General features: G+C 52.4%; 1 protein-coding gene across 1 annotated transcript in view; it reads right to left on the bottom strand.

Moving 5' to 3' along the window:
- FBN3 (fibrillin 3) overlaps window positions 1-23,554 on the bottom strand; it is a gene marked incomplete at both ends in the record, with an annotated part of 58,606 nt that overhangs the window by 4,205 nt on the left and 30,847 nt on the right. Inside the window, 23 exons of the mRNA XM_081232655.1 lie at window positions 1,404-1,523; window positions 1,612-1,740; window positions 6,571-6,687; window positions 6,863-6,985; window positions 7,538-7,663; window positions 8,154-8,360; window positions 9,260-9,385; window positions 9,547-9,681; window positions 10,502-10,624; window positions 10,747-10,866; window positions 11,261-11,386; window positions 11,605-11,670; window positions 11,815-11,967; window positions 12,636-12,761; window positions 13,485-13,604; window positions 14,103-14,231; window positions 15,888-16,004; window positions 16,361-16,486; window positions 16,936-17,061; window positions 17,346-17,471; window positions 19,342-19,413; window positions 22,005-22,154; window positions 22,533-22,658. Coding sequence (XP_081088781.1) covers window positions 1,404-1,523; window positions 1,612-1,740; window positions 6,571-6,687; window positions 6,863-6,985; window positions 7,538-7,663; window positions 8,154-8,360; window positions 9,260-9,385; window positions 9,547-9,681; window positions 10,502-10,624; window positions 10,747-10,866; window positions 11,261-11,386; window positions 11,605-11,670; window positions 11,815-11,967; window positions 12,636-12,761; window positions 13,485-13,604; window positions 14,103-14,231; window positions 15,888-16,004; window positions 16,361-16,486; window positions 16,936-17,061; window positions 17,346-17,471; window positions 19,342-19,413; window positions 22,005-22,154; window positions 22,533-22,658 — 2,889 coding nt within the window. The remainder of the gene's footprint in view (window positions 1-1,403; window positions 1,524-1,611; window positions 1,741-6,570; window positions 6,688-6,862; window positions 6,986-7,537; window positions 7,664-8,153; window positions 8,361-9,259; window positions 9,386-9,546; window positions 9,682-10,501; window positions 10,625-10,746; window positions 10,867-11,260; window positions 11,387-11,604; window positions 11,671-11,814; window positions 11,968-12,635; window positions 12,762-13,484; window positions 13,605-14,102; window positions 14,232-15,887; window positions 16,005-16,360; window positions 16,487-16,935; window positions 17,062-17,345; window positions 17,472-19,341; window positions 19,414-22,004; window positions 22,155-22,532; window positions 22,659-23,554) is intronic.

Raw genomic sequence — 23,554 nt, 5'->3', positions numbered from 1 at the left:
AAACGGTGGGATGGTCTAGAACGAGGTTTCCCCACCTCGGCACTATTCTCATTAGGGGCCATTTCATTCTCTGTGATGGTGGCCGTCCTGCACACTGCAGGGTGTTGAGCAGCATCCCTGGTGTCCACCCACTAGATGCCAGGAGCACCCAGTGCCCAGTTGTGACCATCAAAAATATCTCCAAGAGGACTTCCCTGGTGGCTCAGTGGTAGAGAGTCCTCCTGCCAATGCAGGGGACATGGGTTCGTGCCCTGGTCCGGGAAGATCCCACATGCCACGGAGCGGCTGGGCCCGTGAGCCATGGCCACTGAGCCTGCACGTCCGGAGCCTGTGCTCCGCAACGGGAGAGGCCACAGCAGTGAGAGGCCCGCGTACCGCAAAAAAAAGAAAGAAAGAAAGAAAAAAAAATATCTCCAAGACACTTCAAAACGGTGCCCAGTTGAGAACCACTGGCCTAATTAATCCCTGTCTCCCCCGAAGGACTGGACAATGGGAGGGCAGGGATGGAGTCTGATCTCAGCTCACTTCTGTATCCACGGGTCCTGGGCAAACCATCGCCGAAGGAATGAATAACTAATGTGGAGCAGCCTGAGAAATAGGGATTGGCAGCAGAGGCAATGGTCTGCAGGGTCCCCAGGGGACAAATGCCGAGGGACAGAGGAAAAGATGGAGAACTTAGCTGAGGACCCACCAGGAGGGGCAGGAGGACGAGCTGGAGAGAAGGCAGTGCCGAGGCAGTGGGAGGGAGGGGAAAGCTGAGTCACAGAGGCTGTGGGTGGAGAGTCCAGGAGGGGCAGGCAGTGGTGCCCAGAGCAGAGGAGGTGGAAGGTGAAATATGAGGAGGGGTGATGGAGAGGATGCAGGAGAGTGGTCCCTACATGGGTACAGAGTGAAGGCCAGACTGCAGAGGAGGAACAAAGACAGGTGGTGAGGACGAGGCTGTCATTGGGAGGCCCCGGAGCAGCAAACAGAAGGGTGCAGTGGGCAAGGTTGGAGGGGAGGCAGAAGGCTAGTCCCCCAAACCAAGGGTGCCTGCAACAGCTATGACAAAAGATGCAGCATGCATGCACCCATTTCCGTTGCCACATCCATGGCAGACGTCACTCATCAATCCCAGCACCCCTTTCCCAGTGATCGCAGATACTGTCTCAGAATCTTTCTCCACTGAGCCCTCCAGACCATCACTCCCTAATAAACGGCCACCACTTTGCCAGGCTGACTCTGCAGACCCTTGACTCCCCAGCCTGCCCAGCAGCAGGGAACTAACTACCTTCCAGACCAGCCCATCGGACCTTGAGGTACTTGTGCTTATCACAACATCCTGCCATGGGGGTGGTTCCCAGTCTCCCGCTTTGGACAGATTCTGGTGGGGGGTCGGCTTCCTCCCAGCCCCCACCACTCACCCACACACTGGCCCCACTGGGAGTGTGGGGTGAAGCCCTGGGGGCAGCCACAGCGGTAACCCCCCAGCTCGTTCTGGCAGCCGTGCTGGCAGCGATGAGGCCCGTCACATTCATCCACATCTGTGAGATGCCGAGAGGAGAGAAGGCTTGCCAGGCGGCCCTCAGGACCACCCCCAGGGCCTAGACCCCACCCAAAGCCTGGTTCTACCTTTGCAGCCATGGCCTGAGCTGTCCAGGGTGAAGCCTTGATAGCACTCACAGCTGAAGCTGCCTGGGGCATTGTGGCAGTGTCCACGGGTGCCACATGGGCCAGGCTGGGCCAAGCACTCGTCATTGTCTGCAGAGGACATAGAACGGGCAGAACATAGAACCTTCTGGTTATGGGGTTCATGTCAGGCACCACGATACCAGGCCTACCACCTGATCAACTGTTCCAGGCAAATCTTTTACATATATATATATATATATATATATATATATACACACACACATATTTTTTGGCTGCACCATGCAGCTTGCAGAATCTTAGTTCCCAGACCAGGGATCGAACACACAGCCCCGGCATTGGAAGCGTGGAGTTTCAACCACTGGACAGCCAGGTAAGTCCCCCAGGCAAATCTTAACCTCTCTGGGCCTCAGTTTCCCTCTCTGTGAAAGGAGATCCATAACAGTTCCCACTTCACAGAACTGTCACAAACACTTGAGATCACGCACATATAGGACTTTGAATCTCATCTCTACCACCTCAGTGCTGTGTGACGTAGGGCAACCGACTTACCCTCTCTGTGCCTCAGTTTTGTCAGCTGTAGCATGGAGATGATAATATCTACCTCATTGTGTTTTGTGAGAATTAAATTAACCTAATCACATGAAGCACTGGGACAGTGCTCAACCTAAGAGTAAAAGATTAACAAAACCCCTTTTCCTTCTCTGTGGGAAAATGACCTGGGGTAACTGTTGCACTCTGTCCTCATGGAAACCTGACAATTGTGGGATGTCAGCCAGAGTTATGGATTGAATGTGTGTGTCCCCCCCACCCCACTCCCAATGCCACCACTGCCAAATTCCCACGTTGAAACCCTAACCCCCAGAGTGATGGTATTAGGAGGCGAGACCTTTGGGAGGTGATTAGGGTTAGAAGAAGTCATGAGGGTGGGGCCCTCCTGATGAGATTGGTGCCCTTATAAGAAGAGACACCAAAGAGCTTTACTCTTGTTCTCTCCCTACCATGTGAGGACACAGGAGGAAGGTGGCCATATGCAAGCCAGGAAGAGGCCCTCATCAGAACCTGACCCTGTTAGCATGTTAATCTTGGACTTAGAGCCTCCAGACTGTGAGCAATGTCTGTTTTTTAAGCCACCCAGTCTATGATATTTTGTCATGGCAGCCCGAGCTAAGACAGGCCTAGTTATCAGGCAACATTGCTAAGGTGGTCATGGCCCATGGTGGTAAATTGCATTGGGATTGGGGTCATGGAGAATGAACCATACATTTCTAGGGGGAACCCTAATTTAGGCTTCCTTGACTATGCAGATTTTTTTTAAGTTTTAAAAATTTATTTTATTGAAGTATAGTTGATTTACAATGTTGTGTTAGTTTCTGGTGTACAGCAAAGTGATTCAGTTATACATAAATATATTCTTTTCCATTATGGTTTATTGAGTGATATTGAATATATCAATACTTCACTGTGCTATACAGTAGGACCTTGTTGTTTATCCATTCTATATATAGTAGTTTGTATCTGCTAGTCCCAAACTCCCACTCCATCCCTCCCCTCCCCCTTGGCAACCACAGGTCTGTTCTCTATGTCTGTGAGTTCGTTTCTGTTTTGTAAATAAGTTCATTTGTGTTATATTTTAGAGTCCACATATAAGTAATATCATATGGTATTTGTCTTTGTCTGACTTACTTCACTTAGTATGATAATCTCTTGGTCCATCCATGTTGCTGCAAATGGCATTATTTCATACTTTTTTATGGCTGAGTAGTATTCCACTGTATATATACACACCACATCTTCTTTATTGAGTATGGAGATTCTTGACACCAGGCACATCCCTGGAATCTCTCTTGGATACAAGAGGCATTGGGACATGGGGCTTCTAAGCCTCTGTGTGCACACGCATACAGCTGCACACACACAAATGCCATAGTAAGGGTCCTCACCTTAGGAAGGAGGGAAAATAACTTGACTGTACAGAAAAAGGAGAAATGCCAGTCATTTCGTGGCTAGGAATGCTCACTCCTCCCACAGATATGCATACGGCTCACTCCTTCACCTCCTTCAAATCTTTCCCCTTTTAGTGAGGCTTGCCATTATTCCTGAAGCCCACCTAGCAATTCCACTTCTGGGTGTATTTATCCAAAGTAAATGAAAACACTAACTTGAAAAGATATCTGCACCCCTACGTTCACTGCAGCATTATTCAGAATAGCCAAGACCTGGGAACAATCTAAATATCCAAACATGGATGAATAAAGAAAATGTGTTATATACGTACAATGGAATATTATTCAGCTCTAAAAAAGAAGGCAGGTTTCCCTGGTGGCACAGTGGTTGGGAGTCCACCTGCCGACGCAGGGGGCGCGGGTTCGTGCCCCGGTCCGGGAGGATCCCACATGCCGCGGAGTGGCTGGGCCCGTGAACCATGGCGGCTGGGCCTGCGCGCCTGGGGCCTGTGCTCCGTGGTGGGAGGGGCCGCAGCGGTGAGAGGCCCGCGTACCGCAAAAAAAAAAAAAGAGAGAGAGAGAAAAAAAAGGCGATCCTGCCATTTGTGATAACATGGTTGGACCTTGTGGGTATTTTGCTAAGATGAAATCAGTCAGACAGAGAAAGACAAATGCCATGTGATCCCACTTGTATGTGGAATCTAAAAACAAAACAAGAAAGCCAAGCTCACAGATACAGAGAACAGACTCGTGGTTGCCAGAGGAGGGTTTGGGGGGTGATTGAAAGGGGTGAAGGTGGTCAAAGGTACAAATTTCCAGTTATAAAATAAATAAGTCATGGGATGTAATGTACAGCATGGTGACTGTGGTTAATAATACTGCATTGAGGGCTTCCCTGGTGGCGCAGTTGTTAAGAATCTGCCTGCCAATGCAGGGGACACTGGGTTCCAGCCCTGATCTGGGAAGATCCCACATGCCACGGAGCAACTAAGCCTGTGCGCCACAACTACTGAGCCTGAGCTCTAGAGCCCAGGAGCCACAACTACTGAGCCCGCATGCCACAACTACTGAAGCCCGCGTGCCTAGAGCCCATGCTCCGCAACAAGAGAAGCCACCACAGTGAGAAGCCCGCGCACCGCAACAAAGAGTAGTCCCTGCTCGCCACAACTAGAGAAAGCCTGTGCACAGCAATGAAGACCCAACGCAGCCAAAAATAAAATTAAAATTAAAAAATAATACTGCATTGAATGAGATAATGCCATTTGCAGCAACATGGATGGACCTAGAGATTATCATACTAAGCAAAGTAAGTCAGAGAATGACAGATATTATATGATATCACTTATATGTGGAATCTAAAAAGATGATACAAATGAACTTATTTACAAAACAGAAACAGACTCACAGACTTAGAAAACTAATTTATGGTTACCAAAGGGGAAAGGTGAGGGGGAGGGATGAATTAGGAGTTTGGGATTAACATATACACACACAAAAATAGATAATCAACGAAGACCTACTGTATAGCACAGGGAATTCCACTCAATATTCTGTAATAACCCTATATGGGAAAAGAATCTGAAAAAGAATAAATATGTGTATATGTATTACTGATTCACTTTGCTGTACACCTGAAACTAACACAACATTGTAAATCAACTATACCCCAATATAAAATAAAAATTAAATTAAAAAATCTGTTAAGGAAACAAAAATAATACTGTCCTGTATGTTTGAAAGTTGCTAGGAGAGTATATATTAAGAGTTCTCATCACAAGAAAAAAATTTTGTAACTATGTGATGATGGATGTTAACTAGCCTTATTGCGGTGATCACTTTGCAATATACATAAATATCGAGTCATTATTTTGTACACCTAAAACTAATATAATGTTACATGTCAATTATATCTCACTTAAAAAATAGTATTAGGGCTTCCCTGGTGGCGCAGTGGTTGAGAGTCTGCCTGCCGATGCAAGGGACATGGGTTTGTGCCCTGGTCCGGGAAGATCCCACATGCCGTGGAGCGGCTGGGCCCGTGAGCCATGGCTGCTGAGCCTGCACGTCCGGAGACTGTGCTCCGCAACGGGAGAGGCCACAACAGTGAGAGGCCCGCATACCGCAAAAAAAAAAAAAAAAAAAAAGAATTATATTGCAGCCCTCCTGATTGCCTTCCCCTGCTTTCTACTTTTTCTTTCTTTCATGTCCCACATCACCTTCTAACACGCTACAGTGGTAATTTGCTATGTTTGTTTCTAGTCATTCCCTGACAGAAGGGATGGTTCATGAGGCAGCAAGCTTGACCCTTGTGTTCAATTGCTGTGCCCTCAGGGTCTAGAACAGGACGAGGCAAACTGCTTCCCTAAAGAACCAGGTAGGAAATACTTTTTACTCTGTGGCAACTACTTGGCTCTGCTGTTGTAGCAAAAGCAGCCACAGACAATACGTAAATGAATGGGCATGGCTGTGTGCCAATAAAACTTTATTGACAAAAGCAAGCAGGGGGCCGGGCTTGACCTGGGGGCTGGAGTCTGCTGAGCTCTAGTCTAGAACACTGCCTGGTACACAGGTGTTCAGCAGGTGTTGGCTGAGTGGATTCGTGGGAGCCTGAATGAAGCCACCCGTGTCTAGGTTCAGTGCTTGGGGGTCTGGTTCTCCCAGGTCACAAGATACTAAGAAGTGACAGTTGGATTGCGTGAGCCCCTTGGCTTTTGGGGGCACCCTGGGGAGGCCCTCTGCCGAGAGACTCGGCAGGTCAAGGGCGAGGGTAGGTGTCCTGGGCCAAGGTCAGAGAGACTCCTGAGGGTGGCCTCCCAGGTCCCTAGGGCAAGGAAGGAGACTGAGGTACCAGCTGCCACCAGGACGTAAGCAGCGACAGAGCAAGGGCTTTGTTCTAATCACCCGTGTCCCCGATGTCTGGCACACACTGTGTATTTGCCACTTACTTGGTGAAGGCTGGGGCCAAGCACCAGCCGCGAGGGCCGAGAGGACTCACCGAAGCAGGCCTGGTGGCGCTGGGTGAAGCCAGGGGGACAGCGGCAGGTGAAGGCACCGATGGTGTTGACGCAGAAGAACTGGCAGTTGTGCTGCCTGGAGGAGCACTCATCCACGTCTGCAGCACAGAGGGTCCCAGCGGGCTCAGGGCAGGGCCTGCCGGGACTGGGGGCTTCCCAGGGGAGATACCCTGGAGACGGCACCCGACCCCATGCAGTGGGAGGGTGTGAGATGCCCCTGTGGGGACAGGGACAGAGCCCCATGGCGCGTGGGTGGGGAGAGAGGGACGTCACCTCTGCAGATCCTGCCGTTCTCCTCCAGCAGGTAGCCTCGGGGGCAGGCGCACAGGAAGCTGCCCTTGGTGTTTTTGCAGAGGAAGGGACATGGCGTGGGGACCTGGCTGCACTCGTCCACATCTAGAGGGGACGCAGCACTCAGGAGGGTCAGTCAGACATTCCTGGGGGCTCAGGGGCTGGGGTCCCCACCCCCACCCTGCTGAGGCCTCCTTCCTGGACCCCAGCTATTCAGAATCTGTGGGCTTACACAAGGAACTGGCTTTTTTTTTTTTTTCCTGTAAAAAGCCAGAGAATAAATATATTTGGCTTGGCGGGCCAGACAGTCTCAATCCCAGCTACTCAACCCTGCCTCTGTAGCAGGAAAACAGCCACAAGGGATAAGGAAACAAATAGGCGTGGCCGTGTGCCAATAAAACTTTATTAACAAAAATAAGCAGAGGGCTGGACTCAGCCCTTGGGCAAGAATTTGCCAGCCCTGACTTAGATGAACACCTGCTACACAACGTGACTGAAAAATCTTAGGATGCACCAGATAACAGGAGGAAAGTGGTCCATATGGGCTGGGGGTGGAGGGAAGAAACAAGGGTGCTTTGCTTCTGGTCTCGGTTTTCTCACGGGGGTGTGTGCCAGGCGCTGCATGGAGAGGCTCAGGGGCTGGGGCAGGGGGCTCACCCACGCAGGCTGTGGCAGTGGTGTCAGGCGTGTACCCAGCCCGGCAGTGGCAGCGGAAGGAGCCAAGGCTATTGATGCACTCGCCATGAGGGCACAGGTGAGCGAGCACACGGCACTCATCCACGTCTGAGGACAAGCAGGGCTCGGCTGGGGCCGTCCCCCCTGGGTCACCAGGGCATGCTGCTTCCCTTGGGCCCACCAGCCCTCTCCCGGGACGCAAGGCCAGCATCTACTTCCCCTCCCGGCATCCCAGAGCTGGCGGCCTGGCCCCTGTGAACCCCACCCTGAGGCGAATGAAACTGCTTCCACTGGATGCTGAGAATCCCCGTGGTGGGGACACACCCACACCACAGCCTCATCAGCGACACCTTCTCAGGACACCCCGTGCACATACATGGAAGCAGAGATGGAGGCACAAGCATTGCACACCAGTCACACGCTCACTAATGAGCCCGCACACACAGAACAAAGGACACACGCACACACGCAGAGCGATGAACAGGCTCTGGTTCACGCTGGTCCACACACCTGCCAGCACAGAGATGCACACACTGGCTCACGTACTCTAACACCGGCTGGAGCACAGACACACAACCGTGAACAGATCGCCACCCACCTCGGCCGTCGGCGGTGTAGCCCGAGCCGTGGGGGCACAGCTTCTTGTGGGCGGCAGTGCCGGGCATGGGACAGAGCTCGCAGTGGGGGCCCCAGCCGCGGCCACCCCCGCAACAGCACTCGGCCCTGGTGACCGCCTCGCCGCCACTGGACTGAGCCTGGCACGTGGCCTGCAGCACCTCGGAGAAGCAGGGCCCTTGCCGGGTGTCTGGAGAGAATGGGTGGGGATGGTGGGTGGGAGGAACGAGCTGTCTGGGTGCCCCTTCCCCGTGGCCTCCAGCGGTGTTGAGAGTCTACACGTGGGCTCCCAGCATCTTCGACGCATCTGTGCCCGTGCATGGGGTGACATCTTGCAAGCTGTGGTTGCTTAGTGCTGTTAAACGCCCTCTCGGGGCTGGGGCTGGGCTGTGGCAGAAGCTGCAGACCCCAAATCGGAGAGGGCTGCAGAGGATGGCTTTCTGAGGTCAGAGGGCAGCATCCCTCTGGCCGCAGAGAGAACAAGGGACAGCGTGGAGGCAAAAGGTGGTGGCGTCCAGGACAGACAGTAGGGACAGAGCAAGGGGTGACGTCCAGGGAAGTGGGGAGGAGGCCATTGGGTTACTCCAGGAGGCTGGCTTGGGGGTCCGGGTGGGAGGTAGGGCATCACTGAGGCTTGGGGAGCAAAGATGCTGAGCTGAACGTGGGGTGCGTGGGGGATGGGGGTGTCCAGGAGACAGCTGGATACACACGCTTGATCTGAAGCTGCGGGGTGGAGACTGCGCTCGGGGTCGGGGGAGAGTGAAAAGGGAGAAGAGTGGCAAGGACTGTGGGGACAGGGACAGACAAGTCGCCAGGACAGACGGTACCACTGGGTCGCCCTCCAGGTTTAGCCCTTAGGATGTGGTGAACCTGCGGAGGGCCGGTTCCTGGGTGTGATGATGGACAGGGCAGGGGGAAGATGCTCTCATCTTTCAGGGGGTTTGACTGAAGGGACAAAGGGAAGCTGGGGGCGTGTGGTGGACACGTGTGTCTGGATTGGCTCAGTGACCCTCTCGGTGCCCCTGGCCCCGTCCCCGCCTTGGGGAGCTCCCAGGTGGCGGTGCCATACCTGGGCCTGGCCACACTCACCGTGGCACTCAGTGAAGCCAGGGCTGGGATGGAAGCCCTCGTCACAGTCACAGCGGAAGCTGCCTGCGGTGTTGACGCAGCGGCCGTTGGCACAGAGGCTGGGCTGGGCATGGCATTCATCATCATCTGAGGCAGGAGGGATGCGGAAGGCGGGGGTGGAGGCCAGAGTCCCTTGAGTTGGCCTCCACACCTCCAGGGTCGATGTCTGCCCACCCACGCCCTCTGGCTTTGAACTCTCTCATCCATCGGGGGCAGGGAGGCCCTGCATGCCTGAAGCCCTCCTGTACCTGTGCAGCCCTCCCCAGAGCCCAGCTGGGGCCGCATGCCCAGGGGGCAGATGCAGGTGAAGGTGCCGATGAGGTTCTTGCACATCATGCCCCGGGCGTGGCAGTCCTGCTTGCTGTCTGCACACTCGTCCACATCTGCGGGCAACCCCAGACCAATGGCGCTCAAGACCAGACACACCATGGACCAATTCCAGGATGTGAGGACCTGGACTCCACTCCCCGGTGGCCTCGGTGGCCAGAGTGAGGTCCTTGAAGCACTGCCCGGCGCCCGTTCCTCCCCCGACCGTCCCAGACCTCCTGGGAAGCCAAGGGAGGGGGGGGGTCACAACTGCCCCCAAACACCCGCAACCCCTGCCTACATCAGGGTCTGTGAATCTGTCTGGCCTTCACTGTGGTCCCTGGAACACTGACTCTGAAATAGCTCTTGAGGGACCAAGTCGCAGGCCAGGGTTTCTACCCTCGACACTGGACATTTGGGACTAGAAAATTCTTTGTGGTGGGAGCCTCTTCTGCACACTGTAGGATATTGAATAGCACCCCTGGCCACTCGATGCTTGTAGCACCCACCCACCCACCCAACTGTGACAACAGAAAGTCTCCAGACATTGCCACATGTTCCTGGGTCAGGGGCACAATCGCTGTCCCCACTGTGCTACCCCGCTCAGAGGATGTCCAGCCACAACTGGAGAGGCCTCCAAAGCCACACTCACTGTTCTGTTAGACTGGGGAGCCAAGGACATGCTAGCAACCCCTTCATAACTATAAAAGCAGAATCACTACTCACAAAAGAGCACCCATTGCACCCTCACTTGCCTCAGCTCTCCCCTCACTTTATCACTTATTGCTTATTCCCACCCTTGGAGGCAGAGGTCTTATTTCTTCATTTTCTCTCAGGACCGAGGCATGGGGAGCCCCAGGGCCCTATCCATAGCCCGCCTGCCCATACGGGTCCTACCTCGGCACGTGGCCCCATCCTCTCGCAGGGCATAGCCAGCTGGGCAGGTGCACACGTAGGAGCCCTCAGTGTTGTGACAGCGGAAGGCACAGAGCAGGGGATTCAGGGAGCACTCGTCAATGTCTGCGGAGGTCAGTGGAGGTGCCGGCTGGGCGGGGTCTGCCTGCAGGACCCCCTGTCCCTCTCTCAGGCCAGCCCCCCTCACCCCCATCACACAGCCCAGGTCTGGGCAGGCAGGGTCGTACCCTCACAAGTCATCATGGGACCAGGCTCAAAGCCATCAGCACAGGTACATTCGAAGCCTCCAATGATATTGGTGCAGGTGCCTTCCCCGCAGGGGTGTCCAATGGAGCACTCGTCTGTGTCTGGGGTGGGGGTAAGGGGGTGGTCAGAGACTGCAGAGGGCTCCCACCCTTGACATGATCCTGTCTGCCTCCTGCTGACTGTCTACAGACTGGATAGGGCCAGATCTGCTGCACCTTTAGGCTGGACGCAGGGCGGGCATGCAGTATGTGTTCAATGAATAAGTGAATGAGTAAATGAGTGAGTGAATGAATGAGTGAAGAGCAAGTAAATGAATGAAAAGTGTGCAAATGCGTGAATGAATAAGTAAATGAATGAGTGAATAAACAGCAAGAAGGACAAGTGGGTGGGGGAGAGTGACAGTGGCTGAGCAGCAGGGTGCTGCCTTGGGTGGTGTCTGCCCTCCCTGGCTCCCTCCTTCCCTGGGAAGAAGGCTGGGGCGGGCTGGTCACTCACCCACGCAGCTGACACCTGTGAAGTCCAGGCTGTAGCCAAAAGGACACTCGCAGCGGAAAGAGCCATCAGTGTTGACACAAAAGCCGTTAACACAGACGCCAGGGTTCTCCGCACACTCGTTCACGTCTGCAAGTAGCGGAGGTTGCAGGTACGGCATCTGTCATGCCCTGGCCACACTCAGGGTCTCTTCCTTCCCTCCAGGGGGGTGGGGTCCAGGGCTACCCATGGGTCGAGGAGGGAGCCTGAGACTTGGGAACTAGGGTAGAGCCCAGACAGGGCTGGGCGGGAAAGGAGGAGACTGCGGTGGCCCAGGGGGGCTCTTAGCACGTGGGCGAGGGGCTCACCTTCCCGAGAATCATCCGGGCCTGGGACTGCCCCGTGGCCAAAGGGGCACAGCTCCTGAAAGGCGGCTGGACACCGAGAGGGGAAGGGAGGTGAGGGTCTGGGGCCACGTGCAGCCCCCAGGATGTCCCTGTGTGTAGGGAAGGCTGAAGGAGAGCAGATGGGGGAAGGCAGGCAGGGTCAGGGGACACTTGACAGGGGTGGGTGCTCACCACTGCCCTCCTGAGGACACAGCTCGCAGGGGTCATTCCAGCCCTCGCCGGGCCTCTGGCTGCAACAGCACCGGGTCTTGGTGGTGTTGAAAGCTTTGGGTACCAAGCACTTTCCAGCCTCGAAATGGGTGAAGCAGAAACTCTGCCGTGTGTCTGTGGGGTGATTCCCCAGAGAAAAGCCAGGAGGGCTAGCCACCCTAGTCATCATGAATAGGGTGGTCCTGACCCTACCAGCGACCAATCAGGACACTCCAGAATCACTCCATGGTGATTGGTTCAGGGATGGACACGTGACCCATACTGGGCCAATGAGGGTCAGCCCTGGAGTTCTTGCTGAAAATCTGAGAATCCTTTCCAGCAACACCCCACATTCACATCTGTGGGGGTCATCCCAGGCTGGGAGAATGGTCAAACCTAGCCACGTTATTCTTGGATCAGAATTCCTTTCCTGGAGAGGCAAAGTGACTCATTCCAGAGAGCCAGAGGACCCAGATTTCAGACTCCAAATCCTCGTTACTGACTCCCAGTCCTTAGCCCTGGACCACCACCGGCCTGAGATGTCCTTACAGATAGGTTGGGGTTTGGTTCACCACTGGCCCCCATAACAACAAATACTTGTTGAGTTGCCCTGCCCTCTGCCTTGTTGCCCTAACCTGGGAGAGAAGAGGCCAGCTCAGCCTGGGTGAGGCTAGCCCACACTGGACAAGGCTCCTGGAGATCCATACAAGAAACTGCAGCCCCCTTTCTGGGTGATCCAGCTCTTCCTCACCCCACCTCCCACCTCTTCCCTAACCCTGTGTGCTTCCTGGCCCCAGACTCACCAAAGCAACGGTGCCCGTTGTCAGACAGAACAAAGCCAGGCGGGCAGAGGCACTGGAAGCTCCCGGGGCTGTTGGTACAGGTGCCAAAGAGGCACAGGTTGGGCTCTTCCAAGCATTCGTTGATGTCTGGAGGGGCAGGGACATGAGGTGGGTGGGGTGCAGCAGGCGCTCCACTGGGGTGGGCGGCCTCGGCTGCTGGGAGGGGCAGATGGAGTGGGGGGCCCAGCCAGGGAGGGTCCAGGGACTGACGCAGGGTGGGGTCCCCAGGGCTCAGGATTAGCTGGAGCACCAGGTGGGCAGTGTGTGTGTGGGGTCTTTCCTAGAAGGTGTCTCCAGGGTAGGGGTCATGGTCTGGAAAAGTTCATCATTAGAGAGTAAATTTATACACAGCTAACTAAGACTAGATAAAATTAGCCTACAGTGGAAGAAGTTAGCTTGCATTGTACTAGGCTAGCCCATCTGCTAAGGCCAGATTGGCCCACATTAGCCCAGGCTGTACAAGGCTAGTCCAAGTGGATGAGTGGACCAGAGGTGTTCAGGCCAGACTGGTCCTTGACCACCACTCATCAAGCGAGAAGTTCCATGTTTGGTGCAGTGAGACCCACACACCCATGCTCATTTTATAGTATTCACGAGGAAGCCTGGGGGCCCCAGAGAGAGCGAGCCCCGAGCCAAGAGAGCACCCTAATAACAATAACAGTATATGGAGCTGTATTGGGCACTGTGCTAACTGCATCTCTTCACTCACCACCACCCCAGCTGGCATTCCCATTTTACAGATGGGGGAAGAACAGAGGCCCGGAGGTACCTCCCTGGCCCCAAAGCTGGGAGGTGAGGCCAGACACTCACCGACACAGTGGTCACTCTGAACCTGGAAGCCGGGGGGACAGATACAGCGGAAGGAGCCCTCAAGGTTCTGGCAAGTGCCTGGCAGGCAGGTTCCCGCAAGGCTGAGACACTCGTTGGCGTCTGGGGAGAGGAGGAGGAGGGGTCCCAGCAACAGCTGGTGGCAGGGGCTTGCCTGGGGCTAGGACCGGCACCTATGGTCACTGCATGATAGCCAAGGCCCCCAGACAAGCCTTTCTGGATCCAGAGGAAGGGCTGATACTCAGGAAAACAGGGACATCTGGAGAAGAATATTCTCGGTCTTGATGGGGATTATAGGTGGAGCCAGGGGAAGGGGAGGCAAAGTTCCTAATCTCAAGCCACTTACACACCCCTTTCATGGTTTCCATGGCATCCATTCAACACCTCTATTATACCATACTTCATAAAACTTAGAGCTTCAAGACAGCCTCACCCTAAACCACAAACCCTGTGAAAACATGGGTGTGATGTGCTGGTTTTATACCTTAAAATAAATGCATGCTTATGAAATGGAACCATGCTCACTCAGAAGTACCAACTGCGGGTAAACTTGGAGTAGGGGCTGGCTGAGATGGCTTCCAGCACCATGGTGAGACTCACCTATGCAGTTCTTCCCATCACTTGTGAGCTCAAAGCCATCCTGGCAGAGGCAGTGGAAGGAGCCTGCTGTGTTGAGGCACTGGCCAAATCGGCACACCTGCCCCACGATGGTGGTGCATTCATCCATGTCTGCAGATGGAAGATGGGCCAGTGGGGTCACCCACATAGCCTAGGGCTCTGAGCCTCCCTTGCTCTTCTGTTCACAAAGTTGAGTTGATGGCAATGACTTCAATTTACTGAGCACTTATATACCAGCTGTATATTAACCCTCCAACTATCCTACAAAGCAGACGTCAATATGAGCATTTTAAGGGTATGAATTTGCCTGTACATACTACCTTAGCTTTATCCCTCAAATTTTGTTGTGTTTCCGTTTTCATTTAATTCAAAATGTTTTCTAATTTTCTTTATGATTTGTTCCTTTTTCTATGGATTCTTTGGGAGTATATTATTTAACTTCCAAACATTTGGGGATTTTCTGGATATCTTTCTGTGACTGATTTCTAGTTTAATTCACTTACATTCCAAGGACCTATCTTGTGTAACCTCAATTTTTAAAATTTTGTTATTTTATGGCCAGAATATGGTCTTTCCTGGTGAAGGTCCATGTGCACCTGAGAAGAATGTATGTTCTGGGATGTTCTATCAATATCACTCAGGTCTAGGTGGCTCACATGATTGTTCAGGTGTTCTATATTCTTACTGATCTTCTACTTGTTTCCTCTATTACTGAGGAAGGAGTGTTAAAGCCTCTAACTGTAATTATGGATTTGTCTATTTCTTTTTCAGTTCTATCAATGTTTACTTCATGTGTTTTGAAGCTCTATTGCTAGCTGCATATGCATTTATGATTGTTATGTCTTCTCAGAGAAATGACCCCTTAATCAATATACATTGACTCTCTTTATTTCTGGTAATATTCATTGTTCAGAAGTCAATTTGGGGGCTTCCCTGGTGGTGCAGTGGTTGAGAATCCGCCTGCCAATGCAGGGGACACAGGTTCGAGCCCTAGTCTGGGAAGATCCCACATGCTATGGAGCAACTAAGCCCATGCGCCACAACTAATGAGCCTGCACTCTAGAGCCTGTGAGCCGCAACTGCTGACCCCGCATGCCACAACTACTGAAGCCCACGCGCCTGGAGCCCATGCTCCACGAAAAGAGAAGCCACCGCAATGAGAAGCCCATGCACCACAACGAAGAGTAGCCCCCGCTCGCTGCAACTAAAATAAAAGCCCGCACGCAGCAACGAAGACCCAACACAGCCATAAATAAATAAACAAATAAATAAATAAATTTATAAAAAAAGAAGTCAATTTGGTCTGATATTAAGATAGGTAGGTACTACTATTAATCTTTTTTTTTTACAGAGAAGGAAACTGAAGCACAGAGAGGTAAAATGACTTGCCTAGGGTCACACAGCTGGCAGATGGCAAAGCTGGGATTTGAACTCACACCACCTGACCTTGGAATCAACTTTCAACCACTGCACTCAACTGCCAGCATCACACCACCCACGTCTTGTCTTCACTGTTCACCTTTCTCTCTGTACTGTCCATCTCCTTCTTATCAACCTGAGTGTAAGCTCTAGTGAGGGACCCTTGGTACTTGACAATTGAAGGGGTTTGGAGAACTTTATGGTTAACTAGTTTTCAATCCCCTGAGGTTGTTTTCCTGAAGGCACCCCTGGGGCGAGATCCTTTATTTCAGAGGGGCACCCTCAAGCCAAGAACCCACTTTTCAGTGGGGGTGCACTGAGGCTTGCCCACCAGCCTGGGCAGCTCACCCACGCAATGTCCGTTGTGTGTCGCCACAAAGCCAGGGAAGCAGAGGCAGCTGTAGGAGCCGACGATATTCTTGCAGGTCCCATTTCCGCATGGCTGCTGGTCACACTCGTCGACGTCTGCCAGAGCAAAGCCCCTGATCCCTGCCCAGCTCACCCAGGGCATCGGGCAGCTTGGGCAGTGAGGGCCTGGCTGGACCCAGCCCCCCTCTCCTGCACTTCGCCCTGCCCAGGTGGATGGGAAGTGACGGCTGGGAAATATCCCTATTTATCACTTCCATTCTACAGATGGGAAAACTGAGGTGCAGGGAGGTGAATAAGTCATTTACCCAAGGTCTTAGGTGCCAGGGCTCACAGCTGTGAGTCTGTGAATCAGGATGGAGAGAAGCACCATCCCCACCCCAGGGAGGTGTAGACCCATGGCCCCTCGCCCTTGGCAGCCTGGCCTAGGAGGAAGGAGCAGAGGGGGCTCTCACCCAGGCACAGGGTCTGGTCTGCAGAAGCCCGGAAGCCACGGTGACACAGGCACATGTAGCTATCAGCTGTGTCCACGCAGTCGCCATGGCTACAGACGTTTGGGATCTCCCGACACTCATTCCGTCCTGAGGGAGGGCAGGGAGTGTGGTGCCCCCGGAGTCCCCACCCCACAGTGTGCTGCGAGCCATCGCACGTGGCAGTGGGAGAGCCCGACCGCCTACCCATTCTAGCTGCTGTCCCAGGGCAAATGCTTCACCTCCCATTTCACCCTCATGACTCCCCTGTTAACAGATGCTCTCAGCACCCCCACCCCACAGTACAGGCAAGGAGGGAATTCCCGGGCAGTCCAGAGCTTATAACTCCACGCTTCCACTGCAGTGGGGCACGGGTTCGATCCCCGGTCAGGGAACTAAGATCCTGCAAGCAGTGTGGCACAGCCCCCGCCCCCAAAAAAAGTACAGCCAAGGAACAAAGCCCGGACAGAGCCGTGCCCTACCCAAGTCACAGCGGGAGGCAGAGTCTGGCTTTGTCCTACCCCCCACTCCCTCACCTCTCTACTGGGGTCCCCACTTACCCACACAAGCCCCGCCTGGCGACAGCTTGTACCCTCGGGCGCACTTGCAGCGGTAGCTGCCAGGGATGTTGATGCAGTTGGCATTCTGCTGGCAGGGGCTCTCCCCGCTGGCACACTCGTCCACATCTGGGGAGTACAGCCAGCGGGGTGGGGTTGAAAGAGACGCTTCCCTGCAGAATCAAACCCTAAACCCAGCCCCCCCCCACTTCAGAGCAGGTGGTCCCCTCCAGAAGCAGCCAGTACCACATTGAGCGGGGTGATGTGGGATGGAGCCCCTCGGAAAGGCGTGAGCCCCATACACAGAGGGGGAAACTGAGGCTCACGGGGTTTAAAAGACTTGCCCAGAGAGCACAGGCTGGGATGGGGGGACCAGCATCCCACCCGGGGCTGGGGAGGCAGGGGGGCGGCACCTTCGCAGACCAGCAGCACCCTGTTGTAGCTGAAGCCCACGGGGCACTCGCAGCGGAAGCTCCCAATCTGGTTGATGCAGACACCATTGGCACAGATGGCAGGGATCTCCCCACACTCGTCGATGTCTGGGGAGGGCGCCAGCCGTCAGAAGCAGCCCAGCCCCCGGCAACGTCTGGGGACCCTGACCTAAGAGATCATGCAGTCTAGGAGAAGATGTGTCCCCCAACCAGCACACACTTGAAAAATTCTGCAGTGGCCAAACTATATCTGCTCACACCGGAAAGAAATCAGGATGTGGGAGGGAAGGCAGGGGGAGAGAGCCTCTTTCTCAACAAAAATGCACATTTGCTGTGACCCAGCAAGCCTGCTTTGTGGGGTCTCCGGGAATGAAGCAGCCCCGTGTGTGAGCAGGAAGCTGCACTCCGGGAGGACCTGCGGTGACGTTTAGCGAGAAACTGGTGGTCAATGTGGTCCCTCCCTACAAGGGAATACGATTGATTCATCCTGGAAAAGGGGTGAAGCACTGACACTCACTACAACGTGGACGAACCTTGAAAACATGATGCTCAGTGAGAGAAGCCAGTCCCCAAAGGACAAATACCGTACGATTCCATTTATATGAAACGTCCAGAACAGGCAAATCCAAAGAGATGGAAAGTGGAATAGTGGTTGCCAGGGGCTGGGGGAAGGCAGAACAGGGAATGACTGTTCATGGGGACAGGGTTTCTTTTTGTGTGATGAAATGTTCAAACTTGAAGTGATGGGGCACAACTCTGTGAATATACGAAAACCCACTGAATTGTGCGCTTTTGATGGGTGAAGTGAATTATATCTCAATAAAGCTGTTGTTTATATAAAAGAACCTGGAATCCGCCTATGTGTCCATCCATGGGGGACTGACTTATGACCTGGGATGTGTCCACGTATGGAATACTACAAAGCAGGGCAAAGAGGGAGGCAGTGCTGCGTGTAGTAACCTGGATGGTTCTTCACGACTCTTTGCTGGGTGAGAAAAATAAGTTGCAGACAAGACATAAGAAAGCACAGAATTTATGTCCAACTCCCCAGAAAACAATGCCATACATTTTCAAAGGCGGATCTCTATGTGTGTTTAAATGCATGAAGAAAGAACTAGAAAGAAATACTCCAGGCGTAAAGCATGAATTATAAATCAATAAATCTATTGTTTATATAAAAGAACCTGGAATCAGCCTGTATCCATCCATGGGAGACTGACTTATGACCTTGGGAGAGTATGAAGGAGACTTAGATTTGAGGGGGTGACTGGAGGGGGAGTTGCTCTTATCTGCTCTGTTCCAATTGTTGAAAATAAGGAGAATACAACCGTGGAATGAAAACAACTGAAAATAAGTTCATCAGTGAAACACCGCACGGCTGAAATTTGGCATTCAGGTATTAAATTGTACAAAACCTCATTTAACTTAAAAAGGGAGTGTTCCGCTCCGCACTGCAACACGGATGAACCTTGGGGGCATTATGCTGAGTGAAACCAGACAGACACAAAAGGACAAATACTGTATGCATCTGTTTCTATGAGGTCAGATTTACAGACAGAAAGTAGAATGGGGGTTCCCAGGAGCTGGGGGAGGGGGATGGGAGTTAGTGTTTCATGGGGACAGAGTTTCAGTTTGGGAAGATGAAGAGTTCTGGAGATGGATGGTGGGGATGCTAGTACAACAGTGTGAATGTAATTAATGCCACTGAACTGGACACATAAAAATGGTTAAAATGGTAAATGTTATGTTATGTGTATTTTTACAGAATTTTAAAAAAATGAATAACAATTTAATAAAAATACTCTCATTGCTTTTTTTAAAAAAGGGGCAGGATTCCTGGCCTGGGGAGTTGGAAGAGTGAGGGTGTGGGGTGGGGAGGGTGGAAGGGAAAGGGCTGTCGGGGGAGGAGAAAAGAGGGGGAAGGGCTCTAGGCACAGAGTGACCTGGGGCTACAGGCAGGAGGGTGGGGGTCACTCACCGAGGGGCTTCCCCGTGTGGATGTCAATGACGAACCCGGGAACCCGGTTTCCGCACAGGATCTGGTAATCCACTGGGCAAAGGAGAATGGGGAAGGCAGGGCGCTGGGGCTGCAGCCTCCCTGGGAGGACACCTCCTCCTCCTCTGATCAGCTTGTCCATCCCTGTAGCCCAGTGCTCACCCAGCCTCTGATAACTAGTCCCTCTCCCTCCCTCCACTCTGACCAGCACTGGGAGGGTTACGGGTGCCATTTACCTGTGCGGTGTGATCTTCTAACACATAGACATGACCTCCCTCATCTCTTCCCTGCATGAGTGCCACCAGCCACACCCCACTGTCCTCACTATAAAATGCAGACTGGGGCTTCCCTGGTGGCACAGTGGTTGGGAGTCCGCCTGCCGATGCAGGGGACACGGGTTCGTGCCCCGGTCTGGGAAGATCCCACATGCCGCAGAGCGGCTAGGCCCGTGAGCCATGGCCGCTGAGCCTGCGCGTCCGGAGCCTGTGCTCCGCAAGGGGAGAGGCCCCAACAGTGAGAGGCCCGCCTACCGCAAAAAAAAAAAAAAAAAATGCAGACTGTTCAGTCTGGACCTCAAGAACCTTCACCCTCAGCCCCACCTTTCCTCCAACAGCATCTCCTGCCCTTCTGTTATATGATTTCATTCCATGTCTGGACGTGTCCTGCTCTGTCATGCTACCGGAACTTTGCATATGCTGTTCCCTTTGCTGTTCCCTAGCATAGTCCACTTCAACCTTGAGGATCTAGGGCAGCCCACCACTCTGGCCCTGGACAGCTGATGACACCATCCTTTGGTTCTTCCAGGGCAATTCACTCTCTGACTGTATCCCACTGCTGACACCAAGATGCTGCTTGCCCGACCTAGATCCCCAGGTGGGTGGGTGTCCCTGGACCCACCTGACAGACATGGGCAGGCATTTGGGCAGTGCCACCTTTCCCCAGGTCCCTGCCCTGCTCCTCACTTGCTCTTCTGCCTGTATCATGATGAGAACAGACCAATCTCAGTGGCCCCTATGCCTAGTGTGGACTTCTGTCTCATCATATTCAACCTGCACCTCAGATTCAGGTGCGTAAGATTCAGGTAGGTACCTAACTCCCAGCACATAATTTTTGAGTGACATTTGATCTGTCTTGACAATCTCATGACCAGACTTGGCTGTCTGCAGTTTCCTCCCAGACTGCACAGCTTGGGTCTACCTTATTCTTATTTCCTAGAACCCAGAACAGGGCCCGGCACTCAGACAGCCAGTAATGACCCCTTCTCATACCACTGCACTGGGTTGAACAACGACCCTCCACCCCCAAAGTTCATGTCTACCCAGACCCTCTGAATGTGAGGGAAATAGGGTCTTTGCAGATACAATCAAGTTAAAGTCATCCTGGATCAGAGTAGCCCTAATGCAATGATTGGTGTCCTTATAAGAAATGAAGAGGCATGTGGAGACACAGGGAGAAGCCATATGAGCTGAAGGCAGAGACGGAGGAGATGCAGGTACAAGTCAAGCAACACCAAAGAATGCCTGGAGCCACCAGAAACTGGACGAAGCAAGTAAGAATTCATCCCTAGAGCCTCTGAAGAAAGCGTGACCCTGCCCACACCTTGATTTGTGACGTCTAGCCTCCAAGACTGTGAGAAAATACGTTTCTGGTGTTCTTTTTTTTCTTAAGCCACCAAGTTTGTGGTATTTGTTGCCACAACCCTAGGAAACTAATTGTCTTAGTTCAGGCTGCTATAAGGAAATACCATGAACTGGATGGCTTCAATAACAAACGTTTACTTCTCACAGTTCTGCAGCCTGGGAAGTCCAAGATCAAGGCACTGGCAGATCTGGTGTTTGCTGAGAACTCTTCCTGTCTGTCTTCTTGCTGTGTCTTCACGTGGCAAAGAGAGAACCTTTCTTGTGTCTCTTCTTATACGGGCACTAATCCCATTTAGAGGGCTCCATCCACATGACCTAATTAACTCCCAAAGGCTCCACCTCCAAATGCTATCACACTGGGGGTTAGGGCTCCAACATATGAATTTTGGGGGAACTCAAACATTCAGTCCATAGCACTAATACACTTGTAACCCCCTAGTTATCCTCTCTACTCACCGCTCCATTCCTGCAGCTCTTTCTCATGCCTGGGCTGGTTGCTAGATCATCCTAATAGGTCTCATCCCAACTGCCAAAAAGGTCTTCTGCTCAGTCCTTCTTTCAGGACTTTGCTCCTGCTGTTCCTTGCCTGGAATACCCTTCTCCATCCTGACCAACATTTCTGTAATCCTCCCCAGAGCTTCTGCAAGCTTGCTCCGCCCGCAGCTCATGGGGCCCTGGTGCCTCTAACCAGGTGTGCTTTTCTCTCTGGCCCTAGGCACTCACTCACTGACCCCCCCCACCAAATAATCTGTGAGTGTTCAAGGTTCTTTAGCACAAATGAAAGCCTCATTGATCCATCCTGAATTCGAGTCTGGGAAATAGAAGGATGCCTTGCCCTACTTAAAAGTATTGATTTTTCCATACGTTGATTGGGATGGAACTTCAACTCTTCAGCTCTCATCAAAATAACACAGACTCACCTGGGAGTCCTAAGTGCGGTGTGCCTCATTAAACACTGCGTTAAAAAGGGCCAAGCTGGAATGAAGGCCAGGGAGGGGCACTTACAGCTGGCAGGAGTTGGGCAGGCCTCGCAGGGTCTATTCCAGGCCTGGCCGATGTTGTAAGAACAGCAGCACGTCTTCCGGGTCACGTTAAAGGTCAGCTCATTCCGACATGTACCGTTATAGTGCCGGAAGCAGACACTCTTCCTCATGTCTGCAGTTGGGTTGGGGTGAAGGATGCAGGCAAGTGACACCAGAGGAAGAGAGCCAGAGAGATAGGAACTCATTCACAAATCCATTTGGAAATTACTGGCTTGACTTCTCCCCAACACACATGAGGGTGCCCTTCACATTTAGCCTTTCTCGGGCAGTGCACAACCTGGACAACCATACACGGCAGCCCTGGGTCCCTGAGCCCTGCAGCCTTGTTCACTGCTGCATACCAGCATCTCAAATACACTCACCCTCCCTCTCTCCTCCCACAAACATGCCTCTCCACACTCTTCCAAGGCTTGGGGACTCCCAGAAGCCCCTCCCATACCCGAGTGCTTTTTCCACAACTGCTGGGCTCCCCCATCATCACACTTCGTACCCATGCAGTTGTTGCCACCGTTGACTTGCAGGTATTCCGCTGGGCAGACACAAGTGTAGTTCCCCAGAGTGTTGTAGCAGGTACCAGGGCCACAGATGCCCAAGTGTGCAGAGCATTCATCGATGTCTGCAGGGGGAGGGAGGAATTGTCTGCGTCCAGGAATTGTCTGGATAACTCCCCACCCCAGGTCTGCTAGGGCCACTTCGCTATGTGGTTGAGTTTAGTTTCAAGATTAGGTTAAAATGCACAGACATCTTAGTGATGTGTAAAGATATGGCACAGTGTTAGGTGGGGAAAAAAGTTTACTATGATCCCACTTCTATTAAGAAAAAATATGACCTGAGCTCATGAATTAATGATATTATCACCAAGAGTGGGGCAATCATGTGCTTCTCAGTGTGATGCAATAGGGAGCAAGAGCCCTATGAATAAAATATTCTTGAAAGAAAAAAGTTGATTCTCAATCTGATTGATCCCTTAGTCCAGAAGCAGCACACATTTTCTGTAAAGGGCTGGCAGTAAATGTTTTCTTCAGTTTTGCGAGCCAAACAATGGTCTCTGATGAGCTATTCACTTTGTCATGGTAGCGTGAAAGCAGCCAGCCATAGACAATGGGTAAACAAACTAGCATGCTGTGCCCCAATAAAACTTGATTTATGGCCACTGAAATGTGGAATTCATGTCATTTTCATGCGGCACAAAGTATTATTCTCCTTTTGATTTTTTCCAATAACCTAAAAATGTGAAAAGCATTCTTAGTGGGCTATACAAAAACAGGTGGTGGAATATTAGCAAGCTAGGGGTGACATTTCCAAAAATGGCAGAATAGGGAATGTCAGAGCTTTATTCCTCCACAAAAACAACTATTGAGCTGAGCAAAAACTGACTAAATTAACTTTTGAGGAACTCAGGAATCCAGTCAAAAACTTACAAAACCAGGGGATCTGATATATAAAATATCCTAGAGAATCCACAGAATGAAAACTATTAGAGCTAATAAATGAAGCGGGCACAACGCAGAA

Source organism: Mesoplodon bidens (genome assembly GCF_964165515.1).
Source record: "Mesoplodon bidens genome assembly, chromosome: 4".
In the NCBI taxonomy this organism is placed as follows: domain Eukaryota; kingdom Metazoa; phylum Chordata; class Mammalia; order Artiodactyla; family Ziphiidae; genus Mesoplodon; species Mesoplodon bidens.
Note: the sequence above shows the minus strand (reverse complement) of the source record. Positions and strands in the feature narration are given on the sequence as shown.